This window comes from Amia ocellicauda, chromosome 18 (assembly GCF_036373705.1).
Source record: "Amia ocellicauda isolate fAmiCal2 chromosome 18, fAmiCal2.hap1, whole genome shotgun sequence".
Taxonomy (NCBI): domain Eukaryota; kingdom Metazoa; phylum Chordata; class Actinopteri; order Amiiformes; family Amiidae; genus Amia; species Amia ocellicauda.
This window is the reverse complement of record NC_089867.1, coordinates 2,053,673-2,068,098: the sequence shown is the minus strand read 5'-3', so window position 1 is coordinate 2,068,098 and position 14,426 is coordinate 2,053,673. Positions and strand designations below refer to the sequence as shown.

Genomic DNA, 14,426 nt, shown 5'->3' with positions numbered 1-14,426 from the left:
AGTAACAGATACAAGCCATGTGTGAGAGAGATGTAGTGAATGAATTTGTTATTGCTCTATCAAAACTAACATGTATTTAGAACGTGCTGTTCTCTCACAAATAATATGACTTACATTTGGCTTTAGTTCCCTCTGAGTTGGGCAGGGTTTTGATGCACCACAAAGAAGCACACTCCCTTCTGCCCTGAAGGTTTCACTCTTGTTATGCTCTCTCCAATAACCGCATCCCAGTGAATCTCAGCAGAGTATGTCTTGTGCTGCAAGTCCCTGATTTTAAAGTGATGGTGTTCACACATATATAAGCTCATATGTACATGTCCATACATTACTCAACACAATTTTTCTCAATCTAAAATTGTTCAAAAATAGAAAGGTTTTAGGGAGAATTAAGATTTGACTCCAAATTAAAACCTCTGCATGACTTTTGAATTTATCCAAGCCAGGAAAAAATATATTGTTTGATTTGCACACCTCGGTTGAGATGATCCCTGTCCTCTGAAGTTGAACACATTGGCAGCATCTGCTGGTTCAGTCAACACAGCTAAAATAAGATTTGGCTAGTTGATTGGAGAGCAATTTTCAGACCATCTTACCCATCTGTGGTTTGCAGTGTTGTGGTACAATTTGAATTTGAGAGAAGGAGAAGGAGAGAAGAAGGTGGAGGAGGGAGGACACATTTAACTACAGGAAAACTAAAATTATGTTTTGCGTCTTTCATACCTTTAACTTTCCTGACAGGAGGTTATAACTGCATTCTGTAGTCTGAAAGAGTGCTGAACCACTACAGTATTCAAAGGGTCCAGATCTGATTCTGCATCAGCTCTCAAGATCACACATACAACACCATATTCTTAAATTAACCAGGATTATACACCTCTGTGCAAGGCAGTGGTGCTCATAGTTGTAAAACTTTTAACACCATGTGAAATTCTAAATTAAAAGGAACCACCCAATTGTACAGCATTTGGAAAGTCAGTGTGCAAGTTGTATTACTGTTGCCCTGTTGGGGTGTTTGAATTTACCATTGTTAAACGTTTATTTTTAATTGTGTATTTCCTTAGAAACACTTACCTAGGGTGACTTACAGTAAACAGTAAATGTTTACACACATTTAACAACACATTACAAAATGGCAATTAGTACTTATTTTAATAGAATTTCAGGCATTCTTGAGAAGAGGGAATAAACTGATTTTTTTGTTCACTATTTCTTAAGGTAAATGATACTGATTTTTTTGATGGAGAAGACTGAGCTACCAATTGAGTATAAGGAACAACCTCCTGACTTGACAAATCTCTTTTTGTAACTAAATTTTATTCTGATATAAACAACCTAAGTTTGATTTAATTGAAATCTTTGATTATAGTTAGTGTTTGGAAATAAGTGATTAAAAGTATACCTATACTTACATGAAATCCTTCATCACCAATTGGTGTTAAAATCCTACTCTCCTTTTAGATAAAGTATTTTGTATATCAACCCTGTTTCTGGGAGAAATCTTAATGTATTTTCCATATTATTAATTTAAAAAATCAATCTGACGGAGTTGACAAAAACACCACATTTTACCCCTTAAAGTAGAACAGGGAGCAACCATTAAAAAAAAAAGATCTGCTAACTGGTACTACAGCCTAATCAAAATAAACATAAATCAAATCAATAGCAAATCTTAGTGGTTATGGTTCATGGCTTATGGTTGTGACCATGATGAAATTATATTTTGTTGAAATTATCAAAAATAACTCTTACCAGACCATCTTAATGGGGTCTTAAAACATAGCAGTGTATGAATGTTCCTGATGTATAACTTTTAAAAAAAATGATTATTATTATTATTTTTAAACTGACGGAGTTGACACAAACCTTGTACATGTTTTGTTTGAGGCCTTGCTTGAGCATAAATTAGATTTGTTATACATTACTATGGCCATATTTTTAACTTTTAGTTTACAATTTTTAACTTTTTTTTTTTTTTTAAACGCCTTGATTTGAGGTCTGTTGTGTTGTATGGGGGATTTCTTGGGAAACGCGACAGAAATGTTGGAAAAATTTGTCAATTTGTCAAATAGAATAAAATCTGATCAAGTCTTTCCAATTTCTAGAAACCTTTTTATTTAAATAACATAATATGGTATGACTGGATGATTTTTGTCCCATTTCTTAAGAATGCCTGATTAAATTAAAGTCAGTATGCAAATACAGTGCAATGTGTAAGGAGAAACATGATCATAGTTACATTAGTGTTATGTGGATGGACCAAGCCAGTATAATTACCAAAAGTAGAGATTTATTTATAAGTTATATAAAGTGCATTAATTACATGATTGCTCACCTTTTTAAGCCAAGAGTTATATTTATGTAAACTTTATTTACTCTTTCATTGAAAGGCCGTTGAGCCTGTCTCAACTACCACAGCAACTATATCTAGCACCACTCAAGATATCCATGTAGCTCTCTGTGTTGTTTCTTTAAGGATACAATGGCGAAGAGGAACACAGTGATCGGTACTCCTTTCTGGATGGCACCAGAAGTGATTCAAGAAATTGGCTACAACTGTGTGGCAGACATTTGGTCTCTGGGCATTACCTCCATAGAAATGGCAGAGGGAAAACCGCCATATGCAGATATCCATCCCATGAGGGTAAGTCCCATTGCCATTGTTTTCAGACACTTTTTTTTGCAATTAACTTGAATTTGGAACCTCTGTTATAGTTCAACATTTTGTAAAGCTTAATTAGGTACCACTGGTTGCAGAAAATGTATGTTTAAAAAATGTTTTATAAATTATTTATATATATTCGGGCAACTGTTCCATACATTCAGCACTATGTAAAAATCCCTTGTGAGATGATGTAAACAGAAGTTACCAAACTTTTAGGTAAAGATTATTTTGTATAGAGTAAAACTGAAACTAATATAGAACTTTTGTATATTCCTTTATAGTTTTTAGGTGCAATACCCTTTGTATTATAGTTATATGTTCCTATCTGCAATTACTGAATCGTCGACTGGGTATAACTTCTACCCAATCTCAAGAAATACTAAAATATAAATTATTTTTGACACAGCTGCAGTACCTCTTATCCTTTGTCTGGACAACATACTGTCTAAAGAACACTCAACATACTGTAATTCCAAAGTTTTTTTGCCATTTGAACTGTAAAAATTGTTATTGGCATAAAACCCAAATACCAGTTGTTCCTTTCAGAATACAACTCTTTAAATGTGGCTCTTTTCTTGTTAAGAAAAATAAATTTAGTTTCCAATAAAACTACATTTCTTCCAGCATTTTTGTGTTTTTTCAGTATTTATTTCCTGTGTTGGTTCATTAGATTTGTGTTATGACAATATCCACTTCCTGCCATAATGGAGGGAAGCACCTTCAGCACTTTTTATAGCTCCTGACTTTTTTTTACATTATAAACAGTCATGATACTAAGATTAAACTATTTTTTTTCTCCATCTTAACTTTATTCACTTTATATTACATGTGGAAAGCAAGCTGGAACAGCTTGTGAGCTTGTTGGCGAGACCACTTGCTGTATCCTTCACAACTGCTTGCAGAGAATTGGTGATCCAGCCCACTCATCTTCAAAATGCCTAATTAGGAGACCAGACAGTGCATAATTGTCTGTCTGGAATAATTAAGTCATGCCAGTGAAGGAAAATACTTCTGGCACAAGGATCAGAGACCGAGAAAAGAGCAATGACAACTCCTGACAACTCCTCATACAGACTGAGGAGAATCATAGAGTAGAAATTGATGGATTTCATTGGTACCTTGCAGAGTTGGGATCAATTCTGAATTGAACTGAGATTCAGAGGTCAGTTTCCATTCAGGTGTGATCCTGTGTGGCAATGATAATAAATTGCAATTGAGAGACATCACAAAGAACATTGACTTGCAATTGGCATTTTTAAAGGTCTGGAATTATCATTTGGATTGTCTATTCTGCTAAGCAACGACAAGTAGTAGCCCTTATTTCATAACATTTAAGTGTTTACTATTTGACATAAAATGCACATAATTCTTATTTTTAAATATGACTGCACATACTACTGCAATACAAACATTGTAATTAGATGGTCCTTAAGCATTGAAATTGGAATTTGTAGGAATTGATCTGGTGATGGAATTGAAGGAATTCATGTACATGAGGGGACTGAACTGAAATGGAATTGTGGAACCCAGCCCTGGAATTGGAATTCTTTCTGAACTGAATGAATAGATCTAGAGAGGGAACTGCATTGAATGAATTGATTGGAGATTCATGGAATTGACCCCAACCCTGGAACCTTGGGAAGTGTTCCTTTCAACATTTTAAAGGGCTTGATTTTGTTTCGATTCACCTACTATCAGTTCATCTGACCTTTTTAAATAATAAAGATTGAGTATATACTGTAAATAGCTGGCAGTGATTAAGTCTGTAGAAGGAATTGTTTGGCCATGTGAAGTGCTTTAGGAACTGGCTATGCCGTGGCCCGGAGCAATCTCCATTCCAGTACAGAAAGGGCAAATTATTGCAGATTGGAAGCAGTGGTTTCCCTTGTTCTTGTTTAATAAACCATCAAAATTCCAAATTATAAGGACACAGTGTCATATCCAGAAACACACTTTGAAAATTGAATTACCGTTTCTATACATTTTTTTAATTTGTTTTATTTTTGTTTTATTTTTTAATAAGAAATGTGATAGCAGTCTCACCTCCTAATTTCTCTTAGCGAGTCGATACAGTGGTTTCCAGAGAATGTGCCGACTTCAGATGTTGCCCTTTCATCAGTGTTACTTGATCTGCCTTCACAGGCTACTAGAACACATGCAACTGCTTTCTTTTATCATTTTACGGAGCACCTTCAATCGATTTGGACAGTTCTGAAAGCGTGAGTGAGATTCGTTGTTTTTCCTGGACACTGCCTTGCCGTTGTGGTATTTATTCAATGTTGAATTTTGTTATTCAGGAATACACGTTGGAATAATCTGCGGCACAGTTTCGCTGTAGGCCTGTTGGCTTGCCCACAAAGGCAGCCTGTTGCCAGTAGGTTGTTTCCTAGTCAGCTACACTTACATTTTAATAGAAGTATTACATGACTTTCCTTACCAGGATTTCAGAGGAGAGGAAATAGCAGATTCAATGTAAACAAGATTAGCTTCCCCTTCGCACCACACAGCCAGCTGCTTCTCCACTCTTAGAAAGTACATTTCTTTGCTGGAGAGGAGATTTGAAATAATTAAAATGTATATACGTATTTTAAAGAAGCATCTTCTGCTATTTCTTGACTGTTACTTTTTCATGATTTGCTTTTATTTGGAAATAATGGAATCAAAACCGATTGTAATGAGTGACAAATCTGCATAAGATTCATGCTTGACTGTAGTTTATATAGTTGCAGACATGAGTGATCTCATGTTTTATTCCTTGCAAAGTTTTCTATAAATAATTAGTATTGACTAGAGAGAGGTCCAATTCACCAACCTGTGAAACGATCACAATCAACCATTAAGATACTTGATGGCAGCTTTTTTTTTTTTTTTTTTTTTTTTTCTCCTTCCTCAACTATCTTTTGTGATGGGTAGACAGGGCAAGTCTGAAATTGCTTCCTAGTCAGATTTTCCATGTTGTCCACCAATGGGAAGTCCAACTCTCCTATATTTAATTGATCTAATTACATGATCCACAATTTAATACTTCTCTCCAGGCTCTAAATATTAAGCTATGAAAACGCTTAAATAATATGTCTAATTTGTGCAAACAAATCAATTAATGTATTAATTAGTTCTGCACTTCAAACTTTTACAAATTTGTTCTAGGATCTGATCTGTCATATGATGCGAATGTGCAGATCATGAGCATATGTAAACACTTTTCAGAGGGGACAGATCATTGTTCCGATCTGTTCATAATTAGCATATGAACCTGTCTTTTTGCACTTGAATTTCTTGTATTTTGCTTCTCATTATGAACCCTTTCATTCTACCGGTCATATCTCACATATCTGATCTTTGTGACTTCACCCGCAGCTTCAACTTTCTCTTTCAGGTGCTCTTTGGAATTGCCAGTCTGCTTCAGTCAAGACAGACTCCTTTTTATGCCAGCTATCCTTTTCTTGACTTTCTTCACCGGATATAAAAAATCCCAGCTGCCCTTTCAAATACTTTCACACCCCTCTCGCAAAAACTGGATTTCTGCTTTCTTCCATGTGTTTTCTGTCCCTCCTACACTCTCCTCCCTCTCTGTCACTAACTCTCTGCTTTCTGTCTGCACATCTTGTCTGTCGTAATTTTTTCCAACATGTCAGCTGCTTTTGACATGGTTAACCACTCCCTTCTCCTCTCTTCTCTCTCAGATTTGGAAATCTCAGGCACTGCTCTGACCTGGTTCTTCTCCCGTCTCTCTGGCTGCTCCTTCCATGTTTCCTGCTGTGGCTCTCTCTCTACTTCTCCTTCTCCTCACAGGTGTTCCTCAAGGATCAGTGCTAGGACACCCACTCTTTGGGTTCTGTTCTCATTTTATGGATTATCTTACCATTTCTGTGCTGATGATGCTCAGATCTTTCTTTCTAGCATTCTTTCTCTCTTTAATTCTAGCATCTCGCACTGCCATCTTATCACCTGAAGCTTAACCTCTCTAATCAGACCATTTCTACACCCCCTCTTACCTCTTTCAATCATCTCTATTCCTCCATTCATCCACTCTCCCTCCAATCTCATCTCTTGTCTTTCCCTTTATCCCTTTTTTCCCCTCCCTCCTTTATCTTCCACAGGTTGGTTAGTCTGACTGCCCCAGCTCACTCTGTCTCTTGAGCCCCACAGTGTTGGAATGAGTTGCACTTGAGCATTAGAACCATTAGAAGGTGTCTTATGTCTTTTTTTTTTTTTTTTTAAACCTGTAATTCTACATCCATGGCCAAACCCATATTTAAATAAATAATGAATTAATTCACCTTCATGTTTCAATAGCATCACCAAATGAAGGTTTTTGGGAGGATGATTTGTTTGTGAATTTCACCTCAATTCACTTAACTTTAGTGTCCCATGCCTCACCTCCCATTAAGGGGTTACAGATTGCTGCACAGCCTTTTTCCGCCCTACAGTCATATGCAGAAACTAAATATAGATGATTTGTTACTCTTTCAGAATACATTCCACCTGCCAAAATACACAGGCTATGCTTTCTTAACCTTGAGCATTGATCTGTGTACTCTGTGTGTAAGTAATGTTAAAGGGAATGTTTTGCAGATTGCCTGCTACTTAGTAACTGATAAATGACATTGGCTCATGATGCTGAGAGTTGTCTTTGGGAATTACAGTGCAAATGAGAGAGAGATGTTTTTGAAACCTTGATTCCCTATGCAGGTTCCACTCTGCTAATGGTATGATTCTGAGAACCAAGCAAGATATTTTTGTCCCACATAGCTGCTCCAGTGAGATATTCAGTGACGTACAGATAGTCTATGCATTCATCATTCAAAATTATTTAAATTATTAAATCTGTTCCCATTTCATGGACTGATACATTTAACTACCTAGCTGTCACAGTACCTTCCACATCAAGAAAGTTGGGTTGCAACTTACAGCAGTGTGATACCATTAACAGTCGTTTAGTCTCGTATGCATTCCTGAGGTATGTGTGGGGTGTTCTCCAGGGAATTCAAGTAGCACTGTGTGAAGGCCACATGATATTCTGTGTTTAAAGGGATCCATTGGAGGCTAATTTGGATAACATGGAAAACATTGACCTCATATTCTTAAATGAGGTTTCAATTAACTTTTTACAAGCTCAGCTCATCTGAATGACATACAAGAAAAAAGGAAATGCAAAACATACCAAAGTTGATGGTTGGTTTTCTTTTCTTTGATTAATCACTTTCAAAGTAAACGGTTGGACTGGTAAAAATAATTAGACAAAACACCTAAGCCTATTTCCATAAACCTTTTTGCAGCCTTCACTTTTTTCAGAACCCTGTTTATTTTAGTTGAGTGACTTAAAATGCTTTAAAGTGATAATCTTCTGGGAAAATATGTTGCTGTTTGTTGTTTTACTGTTGACCCAGTCTTTCAAAGAAACTGTATTAAAATCTTTATTTTTACTGAAACCGTTATTTAAATAAGGAAAATAAATGTACATTTACATTCAGATTTCAAAATTCATAATTTAGAGTATTTAGAGTAATGTCATTTTATATGTATTCAGATTTATAAAACAAACTATATGATGTGTTATATGAACTTACACAGTTGTTGCCAGCTTTCATATGATGCTACCTTGACAAACAAAATAAATATGGATACTTCTTTCCTGCCATATCTTAAACCAGATGTCAAACCAGCTGTGTCTTGTAGTAAGGAAATGTTGTTTTAGAAATGACTATAGAACATCATAATGTAATAATCATCTGCCCCCTCCTCCCCATCCAAACAAAAGTCCTGCTTCATTCTTATTAAAAATGCATTATTCTTAATGGTCACTTAAAGTGATATATTACTAGATATTCTATCATGAGAATATGAACATTAGAATGAACTCTATTGAACACTTTATGGGCCATCCCTAGAAGATACCATGCAATACAGTACACCTGCTTTCTGGTAGTACAGTTTTCCTGCAAGCAATGGGCTTTTTATGTCTTGCACTTAATGTGTTAGTATATTTCTTAGTGTAAGGATAAAGGTGCTGCCACAGAGTAATAACGTTGTTTGCATTTTGCCAGTGCTGTGCAGGGTTCCAGAATAATGGGTGCTCTTTTCTAGACTTGGGGAGTCTATTTACATATATTATCTTTCTATATGTAAGCCTCAAGTCATCAGTCTAGTATATATTCCATCTATTGTATTGAATGTTGAAGGGTGAAAACTTTTGGTCTTTGTGTTTTGTATCATTTCCTGTAGCTTTTGGTTTGTAAGTGTGCAGTGGAATACCTGATTTTGGATGAAACCCAAGCCATAGTGAAGAGTTGAAATAATCGATTTATTCAGCAGTAAATTTGCTGTATTCTGGACCTCGAGGCAGTAATTTGTGAAACAGATATTTGAATAGGGCATCTCGTAATGGATGACCAAACCTGGAAGTCAGAAGCCTTACAGAAATGCTTTTTGTGAAAGTGACATTATTCCATTTGGGTACTAGTATAAACTGACGGGAACTTGAACCATCTGTTTTGACAATTTGAAATAATTTTTAAGACCGTAACACAAAAAATGGTGGTTACATTTAAATAGAAAACTTATTGTGGAAAAATACTTCCTGAAAAAGCTTCTGTTTTAATTAGAATTGACCATGAAAGTAAAGATATCTGTGGCATGTCTGTTCAATAAAGGTTATGGTTATAGTGTCTCCCTTTTAAAGTATTAAACTGACTGTAAAGTTGCTTAAAGTAGACACATTAGCAATTGTAACTGTTACAATAAACCAGCATATTCCTTTCATTGTGCTTAATTAAATTACCATATTAGGTGTCAACTAACTTGTTGAATGGACCTTGAAGATGTCATAGAATTTCTGTAGGTATATCTTTTACTGTAGATTTCACCAGTCATATTAAGGAAAGCAAGCAGCCTCATAACACTGATTTCTTTTTTATAATATCCAAAACATGAATCACCTGGCTCCACACAAAAGTTAAGGTTGAAAGCTTTAAAACCCCATGGTCCATATTGTTTAAAACATGAAGCACCAAATTCCTAACAGCAGGGAAAGTGGAACACTCACCCTCCTGTTTTCCCCATGGCAGTGAGGCTGTGGGATAGGCAGAGTTGTTATACACCCTTATTTAGCAGAATAAAAAATACATACGTTCCAGACTGCCTTCTCTCAAAGTAACACACATTGGAGTACTTTTCTAGTGCTGAGTGGCAGCCAAGTTTATCAGATGAGATTGGTGCTGCACAAAAGATGCATTTTCCTGGGCTGGACATCTGCTCTCCAATACACCTGACAAACATGCTGACCTTCAGCTTCACAAGATATTTTTCCCCATCCCCCTCCCTCCCTCTGAGATTTACAACTTCCCCCTTGTTTTCATTTTTTCATTTGAATGTGCAGGGTAAATCCTGGGACATGTGCTGTGCAAATACATTGAAGGCCAGACATATTTATTTACAAAGTTTTATATTAAAACAAACATGAGCACTGAGAAGGGGGGGTGGGGTGGCAGGGTTTGGGGGACAAAAAACAAACACTTCGGAGAGGTGGAGCTGTTAGAGCAATGCTTATTTTAGATGAGCTCAATTAATTCAGCTATATGGAGAGTAAGTTTACTGGTAATCTTTTATATCATAAGCTGATTAGAAACCTAGAAAGTTAGACGTTTGAACAAAGCTCTTCCAGTGAATTTGGATCTTTTAATCACAGACTTCATGCATCTCAATATGAAGTGTTTTTAATAGTAGAATACTTGCCATATCTCTACCTCAGTGTTTTGTTTGTGTAAAGAAATAATAATACAAAAAAATTGCCAGACAGTACTGGCCAAGCCCATGGTCACTGGTTCAATGCAAAACCACTGTGACCTATGTGATGGGAGACAGAACAGCACAACTAATTGGCAGATGTTTAGTCAAATCATGTCATCTGGACCTGGTAAAAACGAGTGACCTGCATTGAATTAGCGTAATTCTAAAATAAACAGAACACCACATAGCTTGGGTCTATGCACAGGAAAAGACAGAGTTGGAAAGATGGTTTTGTTTGATAAACTGAAACTGAAGATTCATGTAACTGGACGATGCATTTCCTTTTATGTCACGATTATAAGCGGGTTACCATTTTTTTTACAATTATTATTATTTTTATGATCATCACTGCTAAGAATGTCTTTCTGTAAGTGTTTAGTGCTTCCTTTGAAGATGATTCCAAATGGACGTTTGGCACTGCTTTGTTGTTGTAGATGCAAGCTATATTAAATCATAGGCCTTATTCCTCTTTCATCATTCTCCACTTCATTGTGCTTGTTGGAGGAAGTCTTTTTCTGCACTACTAAGGTTGTCAAGAAACTTGGCATATTTACATTGCCTCGAATGTGATCCTAATTTTATAATGACACTTTAAATGCTGTTGTGTTGGTTTTGGATGGCTTGCCTTTTTACATTTTGTTTCACGGAGGCATTGGTTTCCTGATTGTAATGGAACAAAGTCCTGCGAGGTGCTTGTGTGTCGCCTTCAATAACTGTTTACATTGAGTAAGGTCATTGTTAAAAGTCATACTTGTACTTACCTCATGTGTGTGTCTAAATTGGAGTTGTAGTCTTTTTTTTTTTTTTTTTTTTCAATTCATTGTCCAAGAGCTGTAAATACAACGGAAACCCACATGCTATTGTACGACCGTGTTTTATGCTGTCATATCTATAGGCTATGTGTTGCATTATCGTGTTATCAATGATTTAAGCAGTGGCGTGCAGTCAGGGTAAGTAAGTCAAGATTAAAATATGCTATTAAAGGTCTCCTTGTATATAGGGTGTATAAATCAAGTGCTGCTTTTTCTTGTAAAGAAAAATGGATGGCTAGATTAATCTTCAAATGGAGTGAACTAACAATTAATGTCTATTTTTCACTTAATATACATGTAGGATCACCACTCTGTAATGGATACAATTTTATACTTTTGCTAATTTATTTTAGTTTAAAATCAAAATATAAATTGGTTTGTTTATAAGAGTATGTTTTTTATATTATTTTTTCAATAGTAAGCGTTACTTACTTTACAGTAACTTATTGTATATGTGAACCCGTGTATTTTCTTTGTAGAGGGATGCTCACTGTATAGTACTTAAATTGGCTCAGACGATACATTTTCATTAATACCATAATAATAATAATAAAAACAACCTGGAAAATCTGTAGTAATGCATATGTGGCATAGTTTATAATACTGTATTGTATCATATGTCATGTGAGATTTATTTCCATTGTGTAATGTCATTATAGGGAAGTAAAATGGTAAAGAATATTAATTAATTGATTTTAACTTATAGTTAGCTTCTTTACAAATATAAAAACCACTGTTTGAAAAATGTTTGAAACATTTATTTAACATTGCAACCTACACATGAAATTGTACAGATATCACAGTGTTATAACTTTACACTTGAACTTCCAATATGAAATGCTCAGAGCACCTGCCCGCCTCCTCCCTGAGGTTTCTGCTATCTCATTGGCTGCAGCTCATCGTCGTTCTCCCTACATCTCCCTACATGTTGCTTCACTTTCTACATTGTGCTTCTAACATTTTATATAAGTGTGTGTGTGTGTGTGTGGGGAGGGGGGGGCTAATGTTTAAACTCTAGTTTTTTTAAAGGTTTACTAAATTAAACGGAATCTGACACCCCTACTGTGTACCCTACATGACTTTACAAACCAAACCTTGTTTGCAGTTTAAGAGAAAACGTATCCCCAAACAAATCTCTATAATTTGAAGCTAATCCTTTTGTCTAGAGCAGCGGTCTCCAACTCTGATCCTAGAGAGCCCCAATCCAATTAATCCATAAAAGGTAACTATACATTTTAGAATTCATAGGTTCTTGTACAGTTAAGGAAACTCTAGTATTTAAAAGCTGAAATGGTATTAAAGTTTTTATTCCAAGTATCCACACTGGCTCTTTGGGCATAGGCCTACCTCTTCTGCAAGTTATTTTGATTCATTGCTGCTTTAATTTCTGGTAGCAGGACTCCATTTTTTTTTTTTTTTTAAAGGACATAGGTTGTTTGTTTTTTAATTCAATAACATTTCCTTTAGTTGGCAGCATTATAAAAGTTAATCTGATGAATAGCATTGATATAGAGGTGTCATAAATGGGTAGCAGAGCAGTCCTTTTAAATGCAATGCATAAAACGGTAGTTTATGACATGGTTTATAATGCTGGGTGGCATAACTCTGCTCCTTTGGGAGTTCAATTACAATTCTTTGTTGAGCCCACAGAGCAATCTGTGTAGGAAAGACAAGACTTACAAAAGCCATAAATGTAGAGCCATGTTGTGAGTTCTTATTCTCATGGCCTTCAACTCCACTATATTGGAACAGATATCTTCATTTATATATTTTTTCTGTTACTGTATTTTTATTGCTTTACCACCCTTCACATGTCACTCTTTACCTATGATAGTGTTCAAAGGTACAACAACCAAAAGATAACAGTTTACAGTAGTTAATCGGTAATTAAACTACTAGATGCTGTTGTAAAATGTTGCTACCAGTGTTAAGAATCTTTTGCCGTTAAATATTTTATTTGAAAAAACACAACCCCCCCCTATAAAAACAGTTCTGTTTTCACTCGTTTGTCTGTTATGTCTCCATACACTTCTGTTTGTTTCTAAATGACACCAGAGATAGAATTAAGTTCCTTGACAACTGTGGTCTTTCAGTATCCAGTCACAGGGCTCTTACCATTTTAATTTGACTTATAATGGGATACAGCTGAATGACTAATAGTTTTGCCTAGATATAACATTATCTACTTTGAGAGGTCACATTAGTTCATTTGTGACCTGATCTACATTGTAAACCTGCCAGAGCTTACAGATCACTGATAGCTCCTTATAGGTGATCATATATATATATTTTTTGCTGTAAGACAAAACAAAAAAAAAAGCAAAGATGTAAATAAGATGCTATCTTTAATATCTTTGCCTGTCTTTCTTATTAAATAATGATGTTAACATCTCATTTTACTGTGCCCTGTTTGCCAGAGCTTTGAAGTGAAAGACTGATTAAAACAATTAAAGGTGATGCATTAAGATAGATAAAATGGCTAATAATTAAATTAGCAGCAAAACAATTAGGAAAACAAAGTGGTCATTAAGTCAACACCTAGGTAGTAATTTATCCTCAGGTTGAATAATCTCACACTAAGCAAGGCTTTTATCCAATAATATAATAGAGAGTTGGCATTTATCTCTCAGCATTTTCCTTCACTGAGTGCAATGTTTTTTACATTTTTGGAAAGTCTTATCAGAAGCTTTGAACATATTGCTACTCAGCATGGAGAACAGGAACAGAATCAGAAACTGCATCAGAGAATCCGACATAAACCAGCAAGTGCAGGCCAACAAGATAGAAATAAAATGCAGAAAACTTGTTCTGCAAGTTTATGTAGTAGCTTTTTACCTTTTTATTGGTTTTCACAAAATACAGTATGACACATACAACAAAATTCAACAGATTTCAACTGAAAACACATAATTATAGATGTTATAGTAGTTATGGTTATATACTGCAGCTTTCTCTGGCAGTATCATTTCTTGTTATAGCTGCATAAGTCATTGAGATGTATTGTATTGCACAAAAACATGAAACTAATGATTGTGTCATCAGCTTCATGTCTTTGAGCAGGCAATATACTGAAAGATGTAACAAATACCATATTATATTTTAATTTACTCCGTTGTAAGTTGTAAGATTTTTATATTTTATTACTGCAAAAAGTGGGTTTATGG

General features: G+C 35.3%; 1 protein-coding gene across 1 annotated transcript in view; it reads left to right on the top strand.

The window, feature by feature from the left end:
* stk3 (serine/threonine kinase 3 (STE20 homolog, yeast)) overlaps positions 1-14,426 on the top strand; it is a 113,888-nt gene that overhangs the window by 23,223 nt on the left and 76,239 nt on the right. Inside the window, exon 6 of the mRNA XM_066691512.1 lies at positions 2,474-2,641. Coding sequence (XP_066547609.1) covers positions 2,474-2,641 — 168 coding nt within the window. The remainder of the gene's footprint in view (positions 1-2,473; positions 2,642-14,426) is intronic.